The sequence below is a fragment of the Populus alba genome, chromosome 15, assembly GCF_005239225.2.
Source record: "Populus alba chromosome 15, ASM523922v2, whole genome shotgun sequence".
NCBI lineage: Eukaryota > Viridiplantae > Streptophyta > Magnoliopsida > Malpighiales > Salicaceae > Populus > Populus alba.
Genome location: NC_133298.1, coordinates 2,180,128 through 2,201,795, shown reverse-complemented (window position 1 = coordinate 2,201,795; position 21,668 = coordinate 2,180,128). Strand labels below are relative to the sequence as shown.

The 21,668-nt window shown below is 34.0% G+C and overlaps 4 protein-coding genes across 7 annotated transcripts; 2 read left to right on the top strand and 2 right to left on the bottom strand.

Moving 5' to 3' along the window:
- Positions 1 to 693: 693 nt before the first annotated feature.
- LOC118028314 (putative disease resistance protein RGA1) lies at positions 694 to 6,865 on the bottom strand. The gene is made up of 3 exons (XM_035031867.2): positions 6,718 to 6,865; positions 1,063 to 3,964; positions 694 to 908 (listed from the first exon to the last, which is right to left on the bottom strand). The coding sequence occupies exons 1-2, from the start codon at positions 6,775 to 6,777 to the stop codon at positions 1,139 to 1,141; spliced, it is 2,886 nt and encodes a 961-aa protein (XP_034887758.1). The 5' UTR covers positions 6,778 to 6,865; the 3' UTR covers positions 694 to 908; positions 1,063 to 1,138.
- A 2,885-nt stretch (positions 6,866 to 9,750) lies between these two features.
- On the top strand, positions 9,751 to 15,533 carry LOC118028315 (pentatricopeptide repeat-containing protein At4g19890). 3 transcript variants are annotated; one of them, XM_073404890.1, is made up of 3 exons: positions 9,751 to 13,964; positions 14,997 to 15,300; positions 15,386 to 15,533. In XM_073404890.1, exon 1 carries the CDS (start codon positions 9,800 to 9,802, stop codon positions 11,945 to 11,947), a length of 2,148 nt encoding a protein of 715 aa, XP_073260991.1. In that variant the 5' UTR covers positions 9,751 to 9,799; the 3' UTR covers positions 11,948 to 13,964; positions 14,997 to 15,300; positions 15,386 to 15,533. The 3 variants fall into 3 exon arrangements, with proteins under 3 accessions (XP_073260991.1, XP_034887761.1, XP_073260992.1); XM_035031870.2 differs by having other exon boundaries at positions 14,939 to 15,300; XM_073404891.1 differs by having other exon boundaries at positions 14,939 to 15,305.
- A 613-nt stretch (positions 15,534 to 16,146) lies between these two features.
- On the top strand, positions 16,147 to 18,848 carry LOC118028316 (uncharacterized). 2 transcript variants are annotated; one of them, XM_035031871.2, is made up of 6 exons: positions 16,147 to 16,394; positions 16,535 to 16,759; positions 16,884 to 17,060; positions 17,154 to 17,378; positions 17,481 to 17,609; positions 18,407 to 18,848. In XM_035031871.2, the coding sequence occupies exons 1-6, from the start codon at positions 16,305 to 16,307 to the stop codon at positions 18,638 to 18,640; spliced, it is 1,080 nt and encodes a 359-aa protein (XP_034887762.1). In that variant the 5' UTR covers positions 16,147 to 16,304; the 3' UTR covers positions 18,641 to 18,848. The 2 variants fall into 2 exon arrangements, with proteins under 2 accessions (XP_034887762.1, XP_034887763.1); XM_035031872.2 differs by having other exon boundaries at positions 16,150 to 16,394; positions 16,515 to 16,759.
- A 497-nt stretch (positions 18,849 to 19,345) lies between these two features.
- LOC118028317 (uncharacterized) lies at positions 19,346 to 19,905 on the bottom strand. The gene has a single exon (XM_035031873.2). The coding sequence runs from the start codon at positions 19,888 to 19,890 to the stop codon at positions 19,525 to 19,527; it is 366 nt and encodes a 121-aa protein (XP_034887764.2). The 5' UTR covers positions 19,891 to 19,905; the 3' UTR covers positions 19,346 to 19,524.
- Positions 19,906 to 21,668: the final 1,763 nt, after the last annotated feature.

The window sequence follows — 21,668 nt, the reverse complement described above, 5'->3', positions numbered from 1 at the left end:
TTTAAAATATATTAAAATAATATTTATTTTCTTTTTAAAATTTATTTTTAACATTATAACATTAAAAATAATAAAAACAAAATCATAAAAAATTAATTTAAAACAAAAACAAATTAATTTTTTTAAAAAGCACGGAGGCGTAAATATGCAAACCCTTTCACAGTATTATAGAGTAGAATATTTAAATGAGATTTCTTCAATCTAATCTACTTGAATCACTAATTTATTTGTGTTTTTTTAAACAATTTAGGGTTTTTTTTTAGTTCATAAACTTGTTCATTGTGATCTTCTTATAATGTTTTTTAAGTGTTCTTCTAAAATAATAATAAAAAAAAAACCCTAAAATTTTGAATTTTGGACCAAACAAATCACACTCCTTTTCAATTGCCAAATCTAGACAATTTTTTAAAAGTCTTTATTAAGCCTTTTTTTACGTAAAAAAAAATGATCTAACCCACTCCTCACTGAAAAAATTTGCAGCAGCAATCTTGGCTGCAAATTTAAAGAAACTTCTTCTCATCTGTTGCCCTCTACATTACCATGTTTGAAACAGAAGCATCTGGAGTTAAACAAATGATTGTGGAGGGTTGATAGCCTGTCCGGTATCCATGCCAATGATCTGATAAACCGGATTACGATAACATCAGCACGGATTGGTCTTGGATTATTAGATAATCAGCCTATAAACATCCATAAAATGAATATCCAACCATAGTAATAAATATTATCAGACAACAAGCACACATCATGAGTACTGTCCAAACCAACAACAGATCCAAACAAATTTACAGAACTTGAATTCAGAAGTTTGCGAATCCAACTAACAAACGAAGATAGAAACCAAATCATCTTGATTATGAGAGAAACACCTCAGGGCCACTGATCAAGTATCTACCAATACCGTAAGGCTGTCAAGTAAACAAGAAAGAAAATCAGAAACGGGTCATAAGCGAAAGCCAAGGCAGGAACGTGCTTACTAAAAGAATCAGAAATTTTTATTAAGTGAAAGCAGCATCTTTTTCTCAGAGTTTTTCTCTATGAAAACAAAAGATAGTTAAATACCTGATGATGATCTTTGACACGTAAGGAGTGTGAGGGGTAGAAGAACTTTCCTGTTGCTCTGTATCATCGGCAGAACCTAAGAGTTCCGTGGTGGTCTCTTGCTACGCTGGTAATTAATTTCGATTTCTGAGATGTGAGAAATCTTGTTCCAGTCTTCACCCTTCTCCTCCTCGTAACGTTCTGAAAGAAGGGGGCATTCATTGATCCTCAATTCCAGTAGTGGTGCTGTAAGAACATAGTCTGGGAGTGCTTTCAACTTGGTACAGCCCTTGACTTCTAATTCTCGAAGTTGTGGCATTATTGCTGTCCTTGTATCTTTTTCTCCCAAGCTCGTTCCAATTCCGTCCCACCCTTCCAACTCTTCCATTTTCCAGATACTGAGTTCGATCAGCTTCGGGAAAGCAGAAACCGGCGCCATTTCTCCGTTTTCTCCATTCTTTGATATACCTTCACTGCCATTGTTAACAGGTCCTAATCCTAAAAATCCAACATCCAACTTTCTTGTTTTCACACCTATTTTTAGTTTCTCGAGGTAAGGTAATCTTCCGAAAGGAGGCAGAACCTCGAAGCTTCCACAGTGAGAGATATCAAGCCCCCTTAATTTGGTTAACGACATGATCCAGTTCGGTAACAAGGTCCCTCTGAACTCAGATATGCATAAAACTTGCAAGTTTGATGGTGGTTGCAAAGCTTCAATTAAAGCATTCTGGTCAACTCGCAGCTCTGTTTCATCTCCATTGAACAGCAGATATAAACCAATCAGGTACTTCTTCTTCTTGATTTCGGCTTTCACGGCTTCGTTCACATCTCTGACATTTAGCAGTTTCTCTATCCAAAGAGTCCCTCGAAGGTGACTTAAGTTTCCCACTTCACCAAGGTTAGCTGCAGCACTTCGACCCCTACGTCCACTAACAATGAAATTTGTTAATGTTCGAAGAGAAGTTAATTCCTCTATTCCTCTCGGCAGGAAGGCTACACCTGAACCGAATATCTCCAAATGCCTCAATCTGATGAGCTTTCTCATCTTTTGAGGTAATTTCTTTACAGCAACACACCAAGTAAGATCTAAGGACTGCAAATTATATAAATCACTTATTGTTTCAGGCAGTTCCTTTAACCACTTACAGTAAGAGAAATCGAGGTACCTTAGATGCAACAATTTCCCCACGTCACTTGGAATTTCTTCAATCTGAGATACACTCAAATCAAATAACCTCAAATACGTCAATTTGCGGAGCAATTCAAGCAGCGGTTGGCTGATTGCGGTATCGTTAAAAGACCTGATCAGGAGGCTGCGGAGTTTTCCTGCTTTGTAGATGGACTGAGGGAATCGTGCCCAATTGGAAACTGTCATAATTGCATGACGAGCTCTTTCATAGAAAGACCCAGTTTTCTGTCTCTTCAGAACATCAGTTTCCACCGTGAAGCATTCATCCTTCATCAAAAACTGGGCGAAATCATGCACTATGTCATGCATCTTGAACTTTATAGAGTCCTCGTCCGTTTCTTGAAAATCCTGGAAGAAAGCACGCGTAGCTAAGATTTCGAAGTAGCCCTCACCAACCAGCTCCATTTCTTTACTCGGTGATGCCTTGAGGTAACCTTGTGCCATCCACATTTTAATTAATTTCCCTCTCTCCATCACATGATCTTTAGGAAACATGGCACAGTATGTGAAACAGCTTCTTATTGCAACAGGTAAATCATAATAACTCAGAAGCAAAGGGGGAAATATGCCCTTTTCAACCTCCTCTATTTCCCATAGTTCATTAGATAAAATATTGTCCCATTCTTCTGTAGTTGTTTTAGATTGCATGAGACCTCCTAGTATCTTCGCAGCAAGAGGCAAACCTTTACACCTATCTACAATTTGCCTGCCAATCTCAGTGAACATTTCACACGCATCCTGGCTTCTCCCATAGAACGCTACCTGACTGAATACCGACCAGCACTCCTCGTCCGTCAACTTCCCAAGGAGCAAAGAATAATCAGATTCCATCATCTTTGCTACTGTATCCTTACGAGTAGTCACTAAGATTCGACTTCCCGGGGCTCCACACTCGAGAGATTCTTTCAGTGGCTCCCATTTTCTAGGATTATCTTCCCACACATCATCAAGTACAAGAAGGAACTTCTTTCCCTCGATAGATTCAGAAATTCTCTTACAAAGTGGTTCCAGCTCTACTAAATTTGGAGCTGCCCCGCTAAGATCTTCAATTATGGCCTTCGCAACCGTGTTCTCATCAAAAGGATGTGAGACACACACCCATATTCTCTTCTCAAAGTAAGTCTTAATCTCATCAGCATTGTAGGCTAGTTGGGCAAGAGTTGTTTTCCCTAACCCTCCCATTCCCACAATGGAGATGACTTGAACTTTCCTTCCTTCTTGAGTACTGCTGTCGCACAACAACTTGCTGATCACATTTTTCTTCTCATCTTCTCGTCCGTGCACCCTAGATACATCGACAAAGGAAGTGGTTTGCCGGTCGGGTTCTTTTTCGATGGCCTTGTGCAATTCAAAACCAAACACAGCTTTCTGTTTGGCTATATCTTCCAGTTTTTGACCAACTTCTACAATCTTACAGGCGATTTCATGACGTCGAGCCACCCGACGGAAACAAAAGCAGTAGGAGCGCAGGAAGGAAGACACCACCGATTTTGGAGCTAAAGCATTTTCTGCTTCCTCCATTTCCCATTTCAGAACCGCAGTACTCCACTCATCCAACACGTCATCCATATCATAAGACACATCTTTGAGGTTGTTCAGCCAATTTTTTACGGCAGCATCCTTCAGCTGTTTTCTCTCTGCGTCTTCAAGGACATCACGGATAGCTTGGAAATTGTTTTTGAGATGTTCAATTTCTTTCTCCACGCCTACAACAAGTTTCACTTCATGTTCTACCTGCAATGTAATTTTTCATCAGAACAAATTCAAAATCATACGATTCTTCAATTATTACTTCTGATTTTTTATTTTTCTTCTTATATCATGATCATATATATATCACGTGTGAAGAATTTTTCCTGCTTTTGAGCAGACAGCTTTTGCCCATAGAAACAACAAGAGGTATACATGTACATAACAAATATTTTTTTTTGGTAAATCTCAACAGTAGTCCCCAAATTATAACTCAAATCTCAATTGAGTGCTGGAAAATTCTTTTATCTCAATTGGATCCCCAAATTTCAAAAATAAACAATTGAGTTTTTGGTCTCAACTCTTCAAAATTCTTTTATCTCAATTTTTTGAATTAGCATTTCGAGAGATAAGAAGGTTTAAACACACATATAGGGATAGGGCAAGAATTCATTGTTCAAAATACAAATAAAAAGGATATTTTTAAAATTTTAACATAATAGTGTGTATTTTAATGGCTCTGATCCTTTCTGTATGTATTGTTTTTTAGATTAGCCTAAACCTTTATATATTCTTTAATTGTTAATTATATGTTTAATTACAATTTGTCCCTTCGAAGCTTGTTAGTTTTTCAATCAATCACATAGAATTTACTTTTTGTCAATTATCTACTTGAAAATTCAAAATTGCTTTCAATGGGAGGAATATAATGGAAATCAATGAAAAAGAGCTCCCTTTTCACATTACTTACATTAATTTTAAAATCATCAAACACGACTGATTTAAAAATTATGTATGAACTTTTTTAAGAAATAAATATAATTACAATAATCTCAGATTATGTATGCATGTGTAACATGGTTCGAGGGAAGAAGTGCCGATTGAAATTATTTATATGGAAATAGGTTGATAATTATAATTAACGAGATTAAAAAGAAAAATAAGCAAAGATTTCTATATAATACAAGAACTTATTTTATCCTAACATTTGGTTATTATCTTGAAAAAAAAATACTTTTAAAATGCTAAAAATTTATTTCAAAAGTATCCACTAAAAAGATTTATTTTATATTTTTTTCATTAATTGTTGATCATCTAAATATATTTTTATCTCTTCTATATTTTACTATACATGCAAAGCACACAACTCTCATAATCTTGATCATTTTTCTTATCTTGCTTCAAAAAAAACGCAGATAAAATTAGTAAAAATACATTATTTGTGAATTGCTGAAATATAATTAAGAGTTTTAGACAAAAGACAACACGTATAGTCAGGGGCGGAAGGAGGTGGGTAAGCAGGGCCCGGGGCCCCCCTAAAATATTCCACCCCTGTATAATATATATAAGCTTGTGGGAATTATACGGAGAGGTATTCTTGTTAAAATAATAAGGTCATTCAACCCTAAAGAGAGCACAAACTCTTATTTATTAGAGATTTAATTCTCTGTGCGCGCGTGTATTAAGATAGTCAATACTACTCTGTTTGGTAAAAGAACTCGTTGTTTGACGATAAATAAATAAAATAAATAAATTATAGGTAGTGAGTGCATCATGTATTTGTTGAGGTTGTGATTACCCCTACAACAATATTTCATCTTATTACGAAATCAATTACAACTGGCTGATTAGGAGAATATATATATATATATATATTATTAGGTAATTAAGTGTGGAAGAGGTTTTTTATTCTACAAAAGTAAGTTTTCTTACTGTAATTAAGTGTGATTTTTCAATTTGATTTTTTAAAAATTAATTTACGTACCCTAATATAAATCCTGTAAATATAAATTCATTACTTTGCACAATAAATTTTGCAGCTGGTCAAAAACAAAAATATAATTATAAATCATAAGTAAAAATTTTTCAACGAAAAAAATTGAAGTAGAGCCATCAATTAATTTATTTTTTATTAAACAAAACAAGGTAACTTAAATTTAAAATCTATTTTTATTTTTGTTTTGAGATGTTTGTTAATAATTTGATGAGGTTTTTTTATATATAATTCTACCATTTTTGCTTTATTTTTTTCTTAGATCTGCTAATTTTACCAATTTTTTTTGAATTCTTGTTATAGTGTTTTTTTTAATTAATTAGATATATTTCATTGGTTTGTTTTGATTATACTTTGATTTTTTTTTATGTTTTGTTTTTAGTAGAATCATCAAAAATTATCAATTTTTTCTCACGATATATGTTTTGATTTTAGGTTGAACCATGAACAAAATAAGAAGAATTTGATTTTTTTTTCAAAAAAAATATTGATAACTCGCAACCTAGTGAACCAACTCCAATGTGTAATGTTAAAGTTATGATTGAGCAACTCCAATGCGCCTCAGTTTACAAAGAACCCGCGTTGATTAATGCGAGAATAGTTCTTTATTATTTTTTGCTTTCATTTCAAACATAAAATAATGCTTTGTTTTAGCTAATGTTTCTTATATACTTTGTATGTTTATATTTGATAGATATAAAGACCAACATTAAAGTGATGAATATATTATGAAGATGAAATTAACTTCGTTGTTTTGACTCAATTTGGTATTTTTTTCAAACTTTTTACCTCATACAAAGATCATTATATGTTTATAGTAAGTTATTTGAATAAAAACTAAATTAAACATGTTTTTTTTACAACTCATGTACAATAAAGTAAAATAAATATTATATTTTATTATATTAATTATAGCCCCCTAACAAATAATTCTAGCTCCGCCCCTGCGTATAATTCTGAAAACAATAGTTTTTGAATAGAAAAGCTTTGGCATGCATGAAAGCATAACTAAACGTTTTAGTACCTGAAGACGAGCGGTTGTCATTATCTGCTCCAAGATTGTGGATACAAGTGCATCAGCCATTGTTGATTTCAATATTTGATCGGAGGAAGGAAGGACGGAGAGATCAAAGACGGTGTTAATATTGATCGACAGAATTGATGAGGAAGGGTTGTCTGCCTTTCACAGAACGTCGGGTTTGAGCCTCTGAGGAGAGTTCAATGCTTCTGTAAAAAGCATAGTATTGATGCTTAATTGGAACGCAAGGTAAAAACAAAAAATTGCAAAGCATATTCCAAAACCAGTTATGAACGTTCTGCTTTGCCATGATAAGTAATAAAAAACTTGAAAGCAACATTTACTTTGTACGTAAATGTTGTGAAACTATATATATATCAAGAAGCATATAAATAATAAAATAATATAATTAATAAAGAGTAAATAGAATATATAAGAAAGAAAGGAGATTAGGGGATGAAGAAATAGTATTTTTATTTTGTATGAATTTATAGTTAAATATGTGCGTCTCATTTTCTCAACAATGATTTTATTTATAGATACATATACATAAATACTTGTAAATTTAAAATGTCATAAGATATAAATTCAAATGACTTAATAATAATAAATAATAGTCAATGAATATAATAAAAAAATATATAGAAAAGCATCTAGACATTTATTTACTATGTATAATTTTATAACAGTAATTATTATTACTTGAGAAATGAATAATTAATGTAAAGGGGTAAGTAAAAATAAGAAAGGTAGTTTTGCGTATTTTATTTTTGTATTTTAAAATTTTTTTTGATAAAAATTAAAAAAAAATTTCTTTACTTCAAATTAATATTTTTTAAATATTTTTATATTATTTTGATACGCTAATATCAAAAATAATTTTAAAACATAAAAAGTATTATTTTAATATATTTTTAAATAAAAAAATATTTTTATAAAATTAATAACTACAATCAAACATTAATATTGCTTATAGCAAGAACCTTCTTTTTGAAGTTTCCGAGGCAAAACAAAACAATTACAGTCGGTCTTGATCACCGCTTACAGGAAGCTTACGATCAAGAGGCATCTGGTCCTTCATGTCTTTTCTTTTCTGCCGCGTTGCTGACACAAAGAAGACTCAGAGAAAAAGTAAGTAAAAATATGTTCTTTTTTTGTTTTTTTATTTATTTTGATAATTTTTTATTTTAATCCTTATATTATATATACATTGGAACTTAAAATTAATAATTTATTTTTTATATAATTATTATAATATTAAAAAAATATTTTAATATCAAATTGATATTAAAAAATAATTATTTTTTTTTATTTAATACCAATGTTATCAAACTCGTGAGTTGACTCGTAAAATCGTATGATTTTACGAGTCAACTTATATATAATGTGTAAACTCGGGTTAAAAACTCAAAACTTAGCAAACTCGATCAAACTCGGTTTAAATCGGTCAAACTCGGTTAACTCGGACCGAGTTTACGAGTTTGATGAAATTTACAAAATTTATTAACTCACAGTCTCAACTTTGCTTTTTGCCCAAACCTTACATTCTCAAGTTTCAACCTTAGCACCGCTAGCATCAGCAACACTAATTTGGGCCTGGGATTTTGTTGGGGACGTAGATGGGGCAGGTGAGAGAGGGGGAGGGAGAGGAAGAGGGGAGCACCAGCTACGCTAATTGGGGTTTGGGATTTTGTCGAAGATGTAGACAGGCAGGCGAGAGAGAGGGGGGGGGGGGGAGAAAGAGGGGGATTTGACAGACAGAATTTTAGGGTGATGAAAATGAAAGCCATAGAAGAAGGAGTAAAGTAAAGAAAGGCAAGAGAGGAGGGGAAGGATGGTGTGGTTTTTGAAAGGAGGTTGGTGCAGTCACAATGGTAAGAAGAATTTTATGTGGTGCACAGTTGAGGTGAATATTTTACTTGTGTGGTCCACAATTGTGAACAATTTACTTATAGTTTAATTAAATTGTTTTGGTTTTAATTTACTTTTATATAATTTAATATTTTAAAAATAAATTGACATATTTTTTACAACTTGTGAAGCTAGAGCAACAAATTGGGTTACAATTTTTTATTTTTTATTTTTATTATTTTTATAATTTCAATACCCAGAAAGGATTTTATTGATGTTCTTGAAATATCGCATGCAAATAACTTGTACATTGAAAAAAAAAAAACAAAATGAACAAAAAAAATATTCTTAAAATGATGGCTAATCTTGAAATATTTGTATTATTTAAAATATTTTACTTGTGATTTTATGATTTTAGTTAAAATATTTTACTTTTGATTTTATGATTTTTAGTTAAAAAATTTTACTTCCAATTTTACGATTTTACAATTCGAGTTTACGAGTCGAGTTTAAATTGTATGTTCCGTGTCGTATCAAAAAAATGTTTTTGACAACCTTGCTTAATACGCTTTGCTTTCCTTGCTCTTTTCTGGTGTGTATATATATATGAGACATAAACTACAACAAAAATATTATACAAATAATCCAAACCAAAATATGAATATATTTAGTAAAATTTAACCAAGAGATTGGGGATAATAATAAAAAAAACAAAAATTATTTTTTTATGACTGGAGATCCAAGTTATAATACCGTAATAAATTCATAAAAAATAAATTAAATAAAATAATTATAAAATTTAATTCTCAATCCATTCAATATTAAAAAATAAAATTAAAAAATAACACGAGTGAACACAATTATTCCGCAGAACTCGTGATCCGGGTTATGAAACCCAAATAATTATATAAAAAATAAATCAAAATAAATTATAAAGTCTAAATCTGGTAAACCTCATATTTAAAAATAATAATTTTTTAAAAAAAACTAAGTTTAAAATTAAAAAGACCTCAAAAAATTTGAAGATTAAAGTGAAAAAAACTTGGTATTTTACTATTCATTACTGTAGAATATGAGGAACATGAATGAGGCAATGCAAACAATTAGAGGGCAATCGAAGGAACTTGCACGATTTAGGGACTGTTCAATAATTTAACCTCAATGCCAATTTTATGAACTACTTCTCTAACTTCTCTTCAGATATTCACAAACACACGCACTTGACATTAAACCTTTGATGTTGTCTTTTTTCACTCTCAAGTCTCATGGACTCAAATCCAAACCCTCACTCAATCCTGTATCTTACACGCCTCTCAAAATACTATGTTACTACCACAACACTACTGATAATAACTTCAATGACAACAACATCAACAATGGGTGTAACACCCCAATTTCACCACCACCACAAAAACAACATTTACAGCAGCAGTCTCTTGTTAGATCAATTTGTTCACTTGTATGTGAATCTTACTCCCAACAAACCCAACATGTGAGACTGTTGCAATCTCCAAGTCTCAATCTTTCTGTAAATCCTGATTCACTAACCCATGAACAGGCTATTACTGTTGTTGCTTCACTGGCAAGTGAGGCAGGGTCAATGGTGGCATTGAGTTTTTTCAATTGGGCAATTGGGTTTCCTAAATTTAGGTACTTTATGAGGTTTTATATTGTTTGTGCAACTTCGTTGATTGGTAATGAGAATTTTGAGAGAGCCCATGAAGTTATGGATTGTATGGTGAGGGTTTTTGCTGAGATTGGGAGGTTTAAGGAGGCTGTTAATATGGTTATTGAAATGGAAAATCATGGGTTGGTTCTGACTGTTAGGACTTTGAATTGTGTTACTGGTGTTGCTGGTGAGATGGGGTTGGTTGATTATGCAGAGAATGTGTTTGATGAAATGCGTGTGAGAGGGGTTTGTCCTGATTCTGTAAGTTATAAGTTGATGGCTATTGCTTATTGTAGGATGGGGAGGATTTCTGACACGGATAGGTGGTTAAAAGATATGGTCCGTAGAGGTTTTGTTGTTGATAATGCGACTTGTACTTTGATGATTAGCACGTTTTGTGAGAAGGGTTTTGCGAGTAGAGTATTTTGGTATTTTGATAAGTGGGTGGAATTGGGTTTAAAACCAAATTTGATAAATTTTACATCTTTGATTAATGGGTTGTGCAAGAGGGGTAGCATTAAGCAAGCATTTGAGATGTTGGAGGAAATGGTTAAGAAAGGTTGGAAACCGAATGTATATACACACACGGCCTTGATTGATGGGTTATGTAAGAAGGGGTGGACTGAAAAGGCATTTAGGTTGTTCCTTAAGCTTGTTAGGAGTGATGATTACAAACCAAATGTGCATACATACACTTCCATGATTCATGGGTATTGTAAGGAAGATAAGTTGAGTCGAGCAGAGATGTTGTTGGGCAGAATGAAAGAACAAGGATTGGTTCCTAACACGAAAACGTACACTTGTCTCATTGATGGGCACGGTAAAGCAGGGAATTTTGAAAAGGCATATGAGTTGATGGATTTAATGGGTAAAGAAGGTTTCAGTGCCAATATTTTCACATATAATGCGTTTATAGACAGCCTCTGTAAAAAGGGAAGGTTTCTAGAGGCTTGTAAACTGCTTAAGAAGGGATTTCAACTTGGATTACAAGCTGATACTGTAACATATACCATCCTCATATCTGAGCTCTGCAGGCGAGCTGATACCAGGGAGGCCCTTGTATTTTTCAGTAAGATGTTTAAAGCTGGAGTACAACCTGATATGCATACATATAACACACTGATTGCTGCCTTCTCAAGACAAAGAAGAATGGAAGAAAGTGAGAAACTTTTTGCAGAAGCTGTTGGTCTTGGCTTGGTTCCAACCAAGGAAACATACACCTCCATGATATGTGGATACTGTCGTGATAGAAATGTTAGTTTGGCTTTAAAGTTTTTCAATAGGATGAGTGACCATGGCTGCACACCTGACAGTCTTACATATGGGGCTCTGATAAGTGGTCTTTGCAAAGAATCCAAGTTGGATGAGGCATGTCAGTTATATGAAGCTATGGTTGACAAGGGGCTGTCCCCATGTGAAGTTACTAGGCTAACACTAGCATATGAGTATTGCAAACAAGATGATTCTGCTACTGCCATGGTTATATTGGAGAGGCTAGACAAAAAACTCTGGATTCGTACAGTTAACACATTGATCAGGAAGCTTTGTAGTGAGAGAAAAGTAGGCATGGCTGTATTGTTCTTTCATAAATTATTGGACAAGGACCAGAATGTGGATCGTGTAACTTTGACTGCATTTACCACTGCATGCTACGAGAGCAACAAGTATGCTCTTGTTTCTGACTTGTCTGAGAGGATCTCCAAAGGAATTGGTTAGCAGTCCAGTTTAATAAAAGCAAGTGAATTTCGTTGCTTTAACATACCTGCTTGGCGAGTTGCTTGGTGATTTTAAGGAGATTACTTTTCCTTACCAGTGGCATGGTTTTGATTTGGTATTGTCACTGGTCATTTCAAAGCTTGAAGACTGCCATCTCACAACTCAAAATAAGGAATAAACAGCAAAGAGTGCATACATTTAGCAATTCAAATGAGTTGGCCGAGTTATTGACTGAATGTGGATTTTGCTTTCAAGTTTCTGTGAATCACCTCCCCACTTAGGAATCACTGTTCATTTTCTATGCAAGGCAAGATTGAGAGTTCCGTGAAGCGGAGTTGGAAGGTTGGAGTAGATGCTAGATGTTACTCATGATTTTTCCGATCTTGAAACATTGATCACCAATATATCGGGCTTGATGCTGATGGAGGTGGAACTGAAACGCATTGAGCCACTTGAGATGGCTATGATGATTAAGCAATTCCAGATACGACCAATTTTCTGCTGTCCGAAGTTATATGTTCTTTCATTTACTTTCTTACTTTTCAGAGAAGATTGGGGAACAAGAGACACCTGATTTCGATTGGCCCAGTGGCTGCAATCACCATCTTTACATGGGGTTGAGATTTTTTACTTGTTAAAGATGGCAAACTATAATTAGAATGATGCTAATTGTTTCTTTCTTTTCATAGTAATAAATTTCGAAGTCTTTACATCTCTAATTAAGCATAACTTGAATATCCGTCATAGTTTTCTTTTCTGTACCCGGTAAATGATATTTCTGAAATTTTTGAACTTGTAATGTGATGTAGGCATGGGGCTGGGATGCCTGTGTTTGGACTGGTTTCCCTTGTTAAGAAATAGCAACCAAGATGGTTAAAGATATCGAACAAAATCCAATTGAGATTTATTCTCTTGCTTTTTTCAGCGAAGCGGTATATGCTGCTTGCTGGAGGTGTAATCCGTTGCCATCGCGGATATCGTGCTGGACCTCTGTTGTGAGCTTGAACCAGAAGATCTCTGACAGCGCAAGGCATGAATGATTCATTTTACCTTGATTTTGTTCAGCTATAAGCACAATCTCGTCATTTGGATATAACAATCCAAATGAAGCTGAAGACGCATTGCAGAAAGCAAATCAAGCTGAAATTCTAAATTGAGCTTTACACAAGTTACGTCACTGAACAGTACAAGCTCTGTAGGCACACTTATGATGACTAGGGAACATTTTTTGGTTGCAAGGCAGAGGCTCGAACCCTAAACCTTGGTTAGGGAGGATGTGAATGCTACAGCTAGGGAACTTTACCAATTTGCCAACTCCAACAGCCCTCAATTTAGTATTTGCAACTAGATAGGCCCATCTAAAGCCTAACCCTTGGAAGTAGGAAAAAACAAAAAATCTAAAGTCAAATGTTCATGCGTACCCTTAAAAAACACAGACGGCATGACGCTGCCTGATGATTAAAGAGAACAGACCCAAATTGATTTGCACATCTAGTACATTGTATGAACACGTCATCTAACTTAGGGGTGTGCAAAAAAACCGAAAAACCGAGTAAACCGATAAAACCGACAAAAAATTAACCGAAAAAACCGAACCGAATAATAAAACCGAGTAAACCGATTAGATTATATAGAAAAATTCCCGGTTCGGTTCGGTTTTCGGTTTTGCAGTGCAAAAACCGGGTAACCGGACCGGACCGGACCGGTTAAAAAAAAAAAGGTCTGTACTCCGCCCTAATATAAATAGAAAATTTTGTTCCACGCTGCCGCGCCGCTCTCTGGCTCTCTTCTCTGAGTTCTCTCCACTAAATGTCTAAATCTAACCCTAAACAGTGAACATTAAACTTTCTCAATCTTTTGATTCTCTCTCACTCTCACGGCTAAAAGAAGCCCCTTCCCCTCACCGGCTCACCCCCTGTCCCCTCTCGCCCCCTCGCCTCTCCTCTCCACTCTCCTTAGACCGACCACCGGCGACCGACGTTTCCTCAACGGCTCAACCTCTCAAAAGTCAAAACCAGTGAGTTTTAGTTTTAGTCCTTTCTGATTCCAACCCAGATCGTAGTTTCTCTTGTTCTATCATGGGTCTGTGCTTATCTGTCGAATCTACATCTTTCTGAGCAATGGGGGTTGCTAGGTTTGACTGTTTTATGGGGGGGTTTAAACGTATGGATTGATTAGTATAAATGTTAAAGTTGTGAACCTTGTTATGCTGGTTTATGGATGGTTTAATTATTGGTATGAATGTTAAAGTTCTGAGCTTTTATTACTCCGTAATAATTGAGTGATTTAACGATTAATCATGGTTGCTATTTTATCTGTTATACTCTTTGTTTTTTCTGGTTTATGTTCCTGATTTATTCTTTGTTTCTTGATGTATTGATTGATATGTGGAATGGATCACTATAGTTCTATAATGAGCTTAGTTGCGGAACAGGAAATGAAATGCATTCTGGGTATAGCTGAGAGCAGAGGTTCTTTCTTTCTTTTTTTTGTGGGTGTGGGGCGGGGGGGTGCAAACTGATAGATTTTATTTTTTAAATTATAGGAAATTTAATAGTTCGACTGATAGGAAGCTTGATTATTAACTTTATGTTTCAAGTTAGTTAGCATTCATTAGATATTCGGGAAAGAGAGTAAGTAATCTAGACGAAATTCATGACAGCATGGGTTTTTTTTCTTCCTTTCATATTTTGTGATTTTTCGATTGCTGTCCTGTCAAGTAGGAAATTCATAATTATAATAGAGAATTCTTTTGGGGAATTTATGATTTGTGGTGTTGATAGCTGATAAAGTCCCCCCACCCCTACCAAGCCGAGCTGCTTAGTTTTGGTGAGAGTATTTCAAACATTTGACAATTGTGTGCTATTATCTCCTTCAGCGATGAATTTATTGAACCTGTATGGACTATGGAAGGATTTACATATTTATTACTTCTTTAACCTGAACCCCACTTAGCAACAGTAGGATAATCAAAGGTTGTTTGTTTTACAGATGCATATATTTATCCATGTGGAGAATCAACTCTTATGCATAATGTCCTATGCATTAGGGATTTTCCTTTGCATTGTTGTTTTCCTTTAGCACAGGTGATCGTATACTCGACCAATTTCGAAGTTCTCTATCTCCAGCAACAGTTCAAGCACTTATTTGTTCTCTATCTCCAGAAACCTACAAAACCTTGAATCAGGTAACGTTTCTTAAAAACTTACACATTTTATTTTATTTATTAATTAACACATTTTTATTCTAACATGTTTAATATTTTATTTTGTAGAATTTGGTGGAAAGTTGCATTTAGCAACGGATGATAATTAGTTCACAAATTGTGAATTTGTGATGCATGTATTGAAAACGTATGGTATAAATATATATATATTTTTAATTTTTATATCTTCTGATTTAATTTATCATGTTATAATTCTAGATTATGAATTTCAGGAATCAAAGTGCAATGCTCTTGAAGTGCTTTTTTATTGAGATGATGTGCACATGAAGATTTATTTTTTGTGGCTTGGAGTGTTTTATGATAATGTTATTTGTTTTTTTTTTGTTAAGCCCTTTGAAGGCAATGGTTTGTATTTTGTAATTTGGATTTTAACTTATTGGTGTATGATTGTGAGTGTGTTATTTATTTAAACTTTTCGGAAGTAGAAAAATATTAGTAAGTTAAAAATATATTGAACACAAGATTGACACTAATAATTTCATATAAATGAATATTTAATGGCCAAAAAAATTAATAAACATAAGATTGATAATAATAATTTAATATAATTGAATATTTAAGGGTAAAAAAATTAAATATATTTGGAATCTTCAAAGAAAATGAGATATTAGCAAAATTAATTGTAAGCCCACCAGAAATCTATTAGAAGCCCATTAAAAAGCCCATTAAAAGCCTATTAAAGGTTCAAAAAAAGCCCAAAAATGCTTATAGGTTTGTCCGGTTTTTTGGTTAAAAACCGGACCGGAACCGAACCGGAACCTGCCGGTTTGGGCCGGGTCCGGTTCGGTTTCGGGTGTTCTTTTTTTTTTTTTTTTTTTATCGGTTTGGTTGCTTTTTTTTGAGGAAAAACCGAACCGAACCGGTTTTGCACACCCCTAACTTGATTCAATAGAAATTTTAAACCAGTTCAAATTTGAGTAGATAAATTTAGTTTATTGTTTTTTATATATATATATATAAAAAAAAAGCATATTGTTTTATATTGAGCTCAAGAGACATTATTAGGAGTTGATCTAATAACTCGTAGTTCAGACAAGTCTCTTAACAGACCTAGCAACAATGTTCTAGATACCAGAACAGACAGTACTTTAAATCAGTTAAAAACACAAGCAAAATGGAAAGAACAAACCAATGGTTTGTGTGTTCACCAAACCTCACTTATTAGCACTTGGACCTAACAAGAACAACATCTCCTTTATCCTCCCACAATTCTCTTTGAAGGTAAATTTCATTACTTTTCTATTGAATTCATTCTTGATCGTCTTCATAAAACCACGATCAAACTCAAAATCTTAGGTTACTGTGATTGATGATTCATATTTTGATCATAAATACCAATAGTTTCTGTGTATTGTTTATAGTGCAATCTTCAAATGGCTCGATCTGCAATTGATGAGACTTCAGATACTGGTGCATTTAAGAGAACTGCTTCAACATTTCGTAACTTCATTTCAAAAGAACCAAATTCACAATTCCCACCAGAATCTGGAAGGTATCATCTTTATGTGTCCTATGCTTGTCCTTGGGCTTCTAGGTGTCTTGCATACTTGAAGATTAAAGGACTTGAAAAGGCCATAGCTTTCACGGTAAATTTCAAAGGATTCTTGTGAATATTCTAGTCTTTTGATGTCTATTAATATTTTGCTATAACATGTAAAGATCCAATCTTTTAATGACCAAAGTAATGTTTTGTTATTGGATTTGGTTCAGTCTGTGAAACCCATATGGGAAAGAACAAAAGAGAGTGATGAGCATATGGGGTGGGTATTTCCTGCATCAGAGACTGAGGAAGCAGGTGCTGAGCCTGATCCTTTCAATGGGGCAAGAAGTATAAGAGAACTTTATGAGCTTGCAAGTACAAACTATGCCGGAAAGTATACAGTTCCTGTATGTTTAGTTACATAAATTGTGTTTTTTGGTTTTTAATCTATGCTTTGCGTCGGTATCTTGAATTGAATGATGGATTTTGGTTTATGATAGGTGTTGTGGGATAAGAAGCTCAAGACAATCGTTAATAATGAGAGTTCAGAAATTATTCGTATGTTTAATACTGAATTCAATGATATAGCTGAAAATGCAGCTTTGGATTTGTATCCATCTCACCTGCAAGCACAAATTGATGAAACCAATGAATGGGTTTATGATGGGATAAATAATGGTGTTTATAAATGTGGGTTTGCAAGGAAGCAAGGGCCTTATGAGGAGGTGATCATTTCTCTTGCTGTTGAATTTGTGTTTAACTGATTCCAGCTTTGTGTTTATGATCTCAATATGTCATTTGAAATCTTCTGTGTTTCTCTTTTGCAGGCCGCAATCCAGTTATATGAAGCCTTAGATAAATGTGAGGAGATACTTGGTAGGCAAAGATACATCTGTGGGAACACACTTTCTGAAGCAGATATTAAGTTGTTTGTCACCCTTATAAGATTTGATGAGGTAATAGATTTTCCCATAAAAAGAAAGTTTAGTTCAATGTATGTTGATATGATTGTTATCCTTTTCCCTCATCTTCTAAGCAGCCAAAAATGGCTTTTAGTAAAATATTAAAAAAAAAAAACTCTCTGATTAGCCTCTAGAGATTCCTAAGAGAATTTTGTTTTACACTAAAGTGGAACTGAACCGTTTAGCATTTCGAGATACAGTTTTATAGAGATTGCTTATAAAAAGTTGCATTATCACCTGTAAGCCTGTATGTAAACATTATATCCGTTTCATAATTTTGCAATTTCTTTCATACACGGCCTTTTCCAGGTTATGGAGGACAAAAGATTGGGGCATATGGAATAGATGGTTTTCTCCTGTTTGAGGTTTCCTTAATTGTCTGCCTTTTGAATGTCCAGAAAAGCTTATGAAAGGTAGAACAGTAATGTTTACCCTTTTGTCCTAAAGATCATGGAACCTATAGGCAACCTTTTTAAAGTTTCTCTAATAGAAGTTCTAGCAATTTCTCTCATTTGGAAATGCAAGTAGAACAGTAATCCTTGTCATCCCATGGCATGTATGGGACATGAGGAAAGAGAGTGAAAGGAATACTGACATTGAAATGAGAATCACTGGTAGCATTTCATTATTTCACAAAAATCATGCCCTTTTTTTGAAGCATAACAGGGAGCTTGGGTTAGTATTGTCAAGTTAAATCCTTTTCAGAGTGTTACAAAATTCGCTTCCGCTTTACATTTTTTGAATGAAATTCGTCCATCTAGCAAAAGTATTTAATGGTCATTTTATTGCAGGTTTATGCAGTTCACTTCAAATGCAACAAAAAGCTGCTCCGAGATTACCCGAATATGTTCAACTACACCAAAGACATCTTCCAAATTCCTGGCATGAGTAGCACTGTTAACATGCAGCATATTAAGCGGCATTATTATGGAAGTCATCCCACGGTCAATCCCTTTGGAATCATTCCTCTCGGCCCTGACATTGACTATTCTTCACCCCACGACAGGAACAGGTTTTCTTCATAGATGCTTTATATCTGCAGATTGTAAACGAACCACAGTTCTGCAAAACTGAGGGCATGTATACGCTTGAATAAGTCGTTTAAGAGTGATTTTTATGTCAACCTGTTCTCTTTTTCTTACTTTCAGAATGATGTGTGTAATATAAGTTGTTGAAGGTGCTATTTCAACTTATCAACTTTCAGAATAAAAAGCAACTGTGTTTTTCTTCTCATACTTTGGAGGATAACAGTAAAGTGTCGGTCTTTGTGCTACAAAGTTCATGGTGCATTGCTTATCATTTGTAATTACTCGATGTACTACGGCCCCTTCCCTCTCTCTCTTTTTTTTTTTTTTTTTAATTTGTCGTACATATGGAGGCAAGAAACACCTCAGACCATCACTGTTGGTGACAACAAAACAGTATTATGCAGGTTTTCCTGTGTCTCTTCCCCATTCTGGAGCTGCAAAATCAATGTCTTCTACTGTACGGCCTTACACTAACAGAAGCACTCAGATATGTGGCAGCCAGATTGCAAGTACAATTATTTTGAAGAGTTTGTCCAATTGTGATCATACACACTGATATGCATAACTGAATCCAACCCTAAAATCTTCATGAACTTGAAAATATTTCTCTTAAAATTCTGTATACATTTCCAAATACGCCATTACAACAACAACAACCAAGCTCGATCCCAACCTAGCTGGAGTCGGCTATGTGTATCAGCATAGCCTTTTGCGTCACTCTGCACGATCATACATCAAACAACCATAACAACATGTTAATAATAAGCCTATAAGCAACACAAGAAGAGATAACCTTGAATTGAACCCAAGAGAAAAAAAAAATGGTTTGCTTCAACATTATTGTTATTGCTATTCTTGTTGATCATTATACATAAAATATATCATTCTTGTTGATGTGAAGAGAGACAGACAGAAAGTGCAAGCTGGGCGTCTTGACATTGAGACCGTTTAAGTTTGGTCCCACCACTTGAACACAAACTACGAACAGCCTCTGACTCATGAGGACATACCACCGCTACCATGCACTCTGCTAAGGCCCTGTTCAGGTGCCGACACGCCGTTTCCCGCCCTGTTCCCGCCGGGACACGGCGGTGGCAATCATAAAGCGCCTTGTGTAGCCTCTCGCACTCCATCTGTCGTGCCATCTTGAAAGAGATCCTCAGATTTGTTGAATTCTTGTATTGGTTTGGTGGGTGTTTAATTTGAAACCCGACCCGGTTTGATATTTGGGTGTTCTGAATCCACATGGGCCATGGAAAATATGACCCAAAACCAAATAATGGGTTTAGATTTGTGATTTGAGCTTGACCCGGTTTACTCATGGGTTCGTAGTTTCCTTTAACCTAGAATGGCCCACGACCCAATTTATATACACCTATACAGCTATATGTGTTTATATAAGAAAACAATTATTTCAAATTTATCAGCAAACTATAAAAAATAATTTTCAATATTATTTGAGGTGGTAAGCAGGTTTTCTTTCTCATGCCAATTTTTTGTGTTGGAAATTAAGAGAAGACAAAGATTAAAATATTATATATTTAATTTGAAGTTAGTTAATTATAGGTTAAGTAGTTCATTCAAGTCAATTAAAATAATATTTTTTTCATTTTAAAAAAAAATATAAAAATAAATTTGTAATGTGTTTTTTATATTGTAATATAATGTGTTTTTTAAAAGTATTTTTCGTTTAAAAATATATTAAAATAATTTTTTTATATTTATTTTATATCAATAAATTAAAATCATAAAAAAAAACATTATTTTGATTTCTTTTCAATTTAAAAAATATTTTAAAAAAAAATATCCAAAACATAAACTACCACACTTCTAAGCTCTCATAATCACCTTGGGAAAAATTATACCAAATTTGAAAAAAAAATTAATTTTGTTGTGTAAAATGAAAAGGAGATCAATTTGATAACAAATCGGGCAATAAAAAATGCAAGTGGATCAATGGAAGGTGTGAGGCAGGGGCTATCTCTACATCACCATGAATAAGTGGGTCCAATCCTTGTTAGATTTATCTACGGCACATTTGAGTTATGGCCCATTTTCTTAATTCCCCTTTTACTCTTTTCATAATTTTAGTCCAAGTTTTGTTCTCTATTAGCAAATGCCATTTCAACACATTTCTCTCTTTCTTCCCTCAAAATAGGTGATAGCATTGAAAGGAGGACCATTTTTGAGTCCCTTGTCGACTTTCATTATTTGTTTTGCGATACATTGGTGCAAATGGGATAGCAAGAATGAGCAATCATTTTAGCATTTATTTTTGTTTATTTTACCCCCTTCTATTTTAGCATTGATGATAAATAAAAAACTGACTTAAATATTTGATCAGATTATATGTACCTTAACTAATCTCACAGATCTTGTAATTAATAACCATATAAGTCTTCAGTAACTTTAAGATTTATGAGACTCGAACCAATAATTTATAAAAAATAAACTTTAAACCTGTTTAATTGAGTTACATCTCTTAGGTTTATAAGTCAAATCTTCTTATGTCAAGTTAGACAATTATTTTCAAGATTCAAAGCTATTAACCCATTATATAATGTCCATGAATTTTTAAAAAGCTTAAAACATCAATTTCATTGTACTTTCAATTAGATACTTTATTTACCATGTGTAGTTATATTGGTTTTGGAATTGTTACATAAATAATTATTGTATAGTTATGCTAATCACAATGTTTCAAAACTTTCATCCAATCAAATAGGAAAACATACCACAAGCAAAATGCAAAAAACATTTACCAATAAACTAAAATAACCAAGGTAAATAAGAAAGCAATAGCAAGAAGAGAACATCACTTCACCATACCCATCACCCTGTAGATAGGTGAGAATTGAATTATTTGGGTGAAGAATGTGCTACTTTTGGGGAGCAAATATGGATGGGACCCTAATTTCCCCCACCAAGCTTAAAAATATCAAAATGGGATCCAAAGAAAAATTTTCTCCTCCATTAAAGTCCTCGCCTGCGCTTCATTTTCAACCGAGAAATGTGATCACTCAAA

Coding starts and splice junctions, on each gene's coding strand:
- LOC118028314 (XM_035031867.2), bottom strand. CDS start 6,777: ATGGCTGATGCACTTGTATCCACAATCTTGGAGCAGATAATGACAACC. Junction 3,965..6,717: donor TGACAACCGCTCGTCTTCAG/GTACTAAAACGT, acceptor ATTACATTGCAG/GTAGAACATGAAGTGAAACT.
- LOC118028315 (XM_073404890.1), top strand. CDS start 9,800: ATGTTGTCTTTTTTCACTCTCAAGTCTCATGGACTCAAATCCAAACCC.
- LOC118028316 (XM_035031871.2), top strand. CDS start 16,305: ATGGTTTGTGTGTTCACCAAACCTCACTTATTAGCACTTGGACCTAAC. Junction 16,760..16,883: donor AAAAGGCCATAGCTTTCACG/GTAAATTTCAAA, acceptor GATTTGGTTCAG/TCTGTGAAACCCATATGGGA. Junction 17,379..17,480: donor AGCAAGGGCCTTATGAGGAG/GTGATCATTTCT, acceptor TCTCTTTTGCAG/GCCGCAATCCAGTTATATGA.
- LOC118028317 (XM_035031873.2), bottom strand. CDS start 19,890: ATGTGGATTCAGAACACCCAAATATCAAACCGGGTCGGGTTTCAAATT.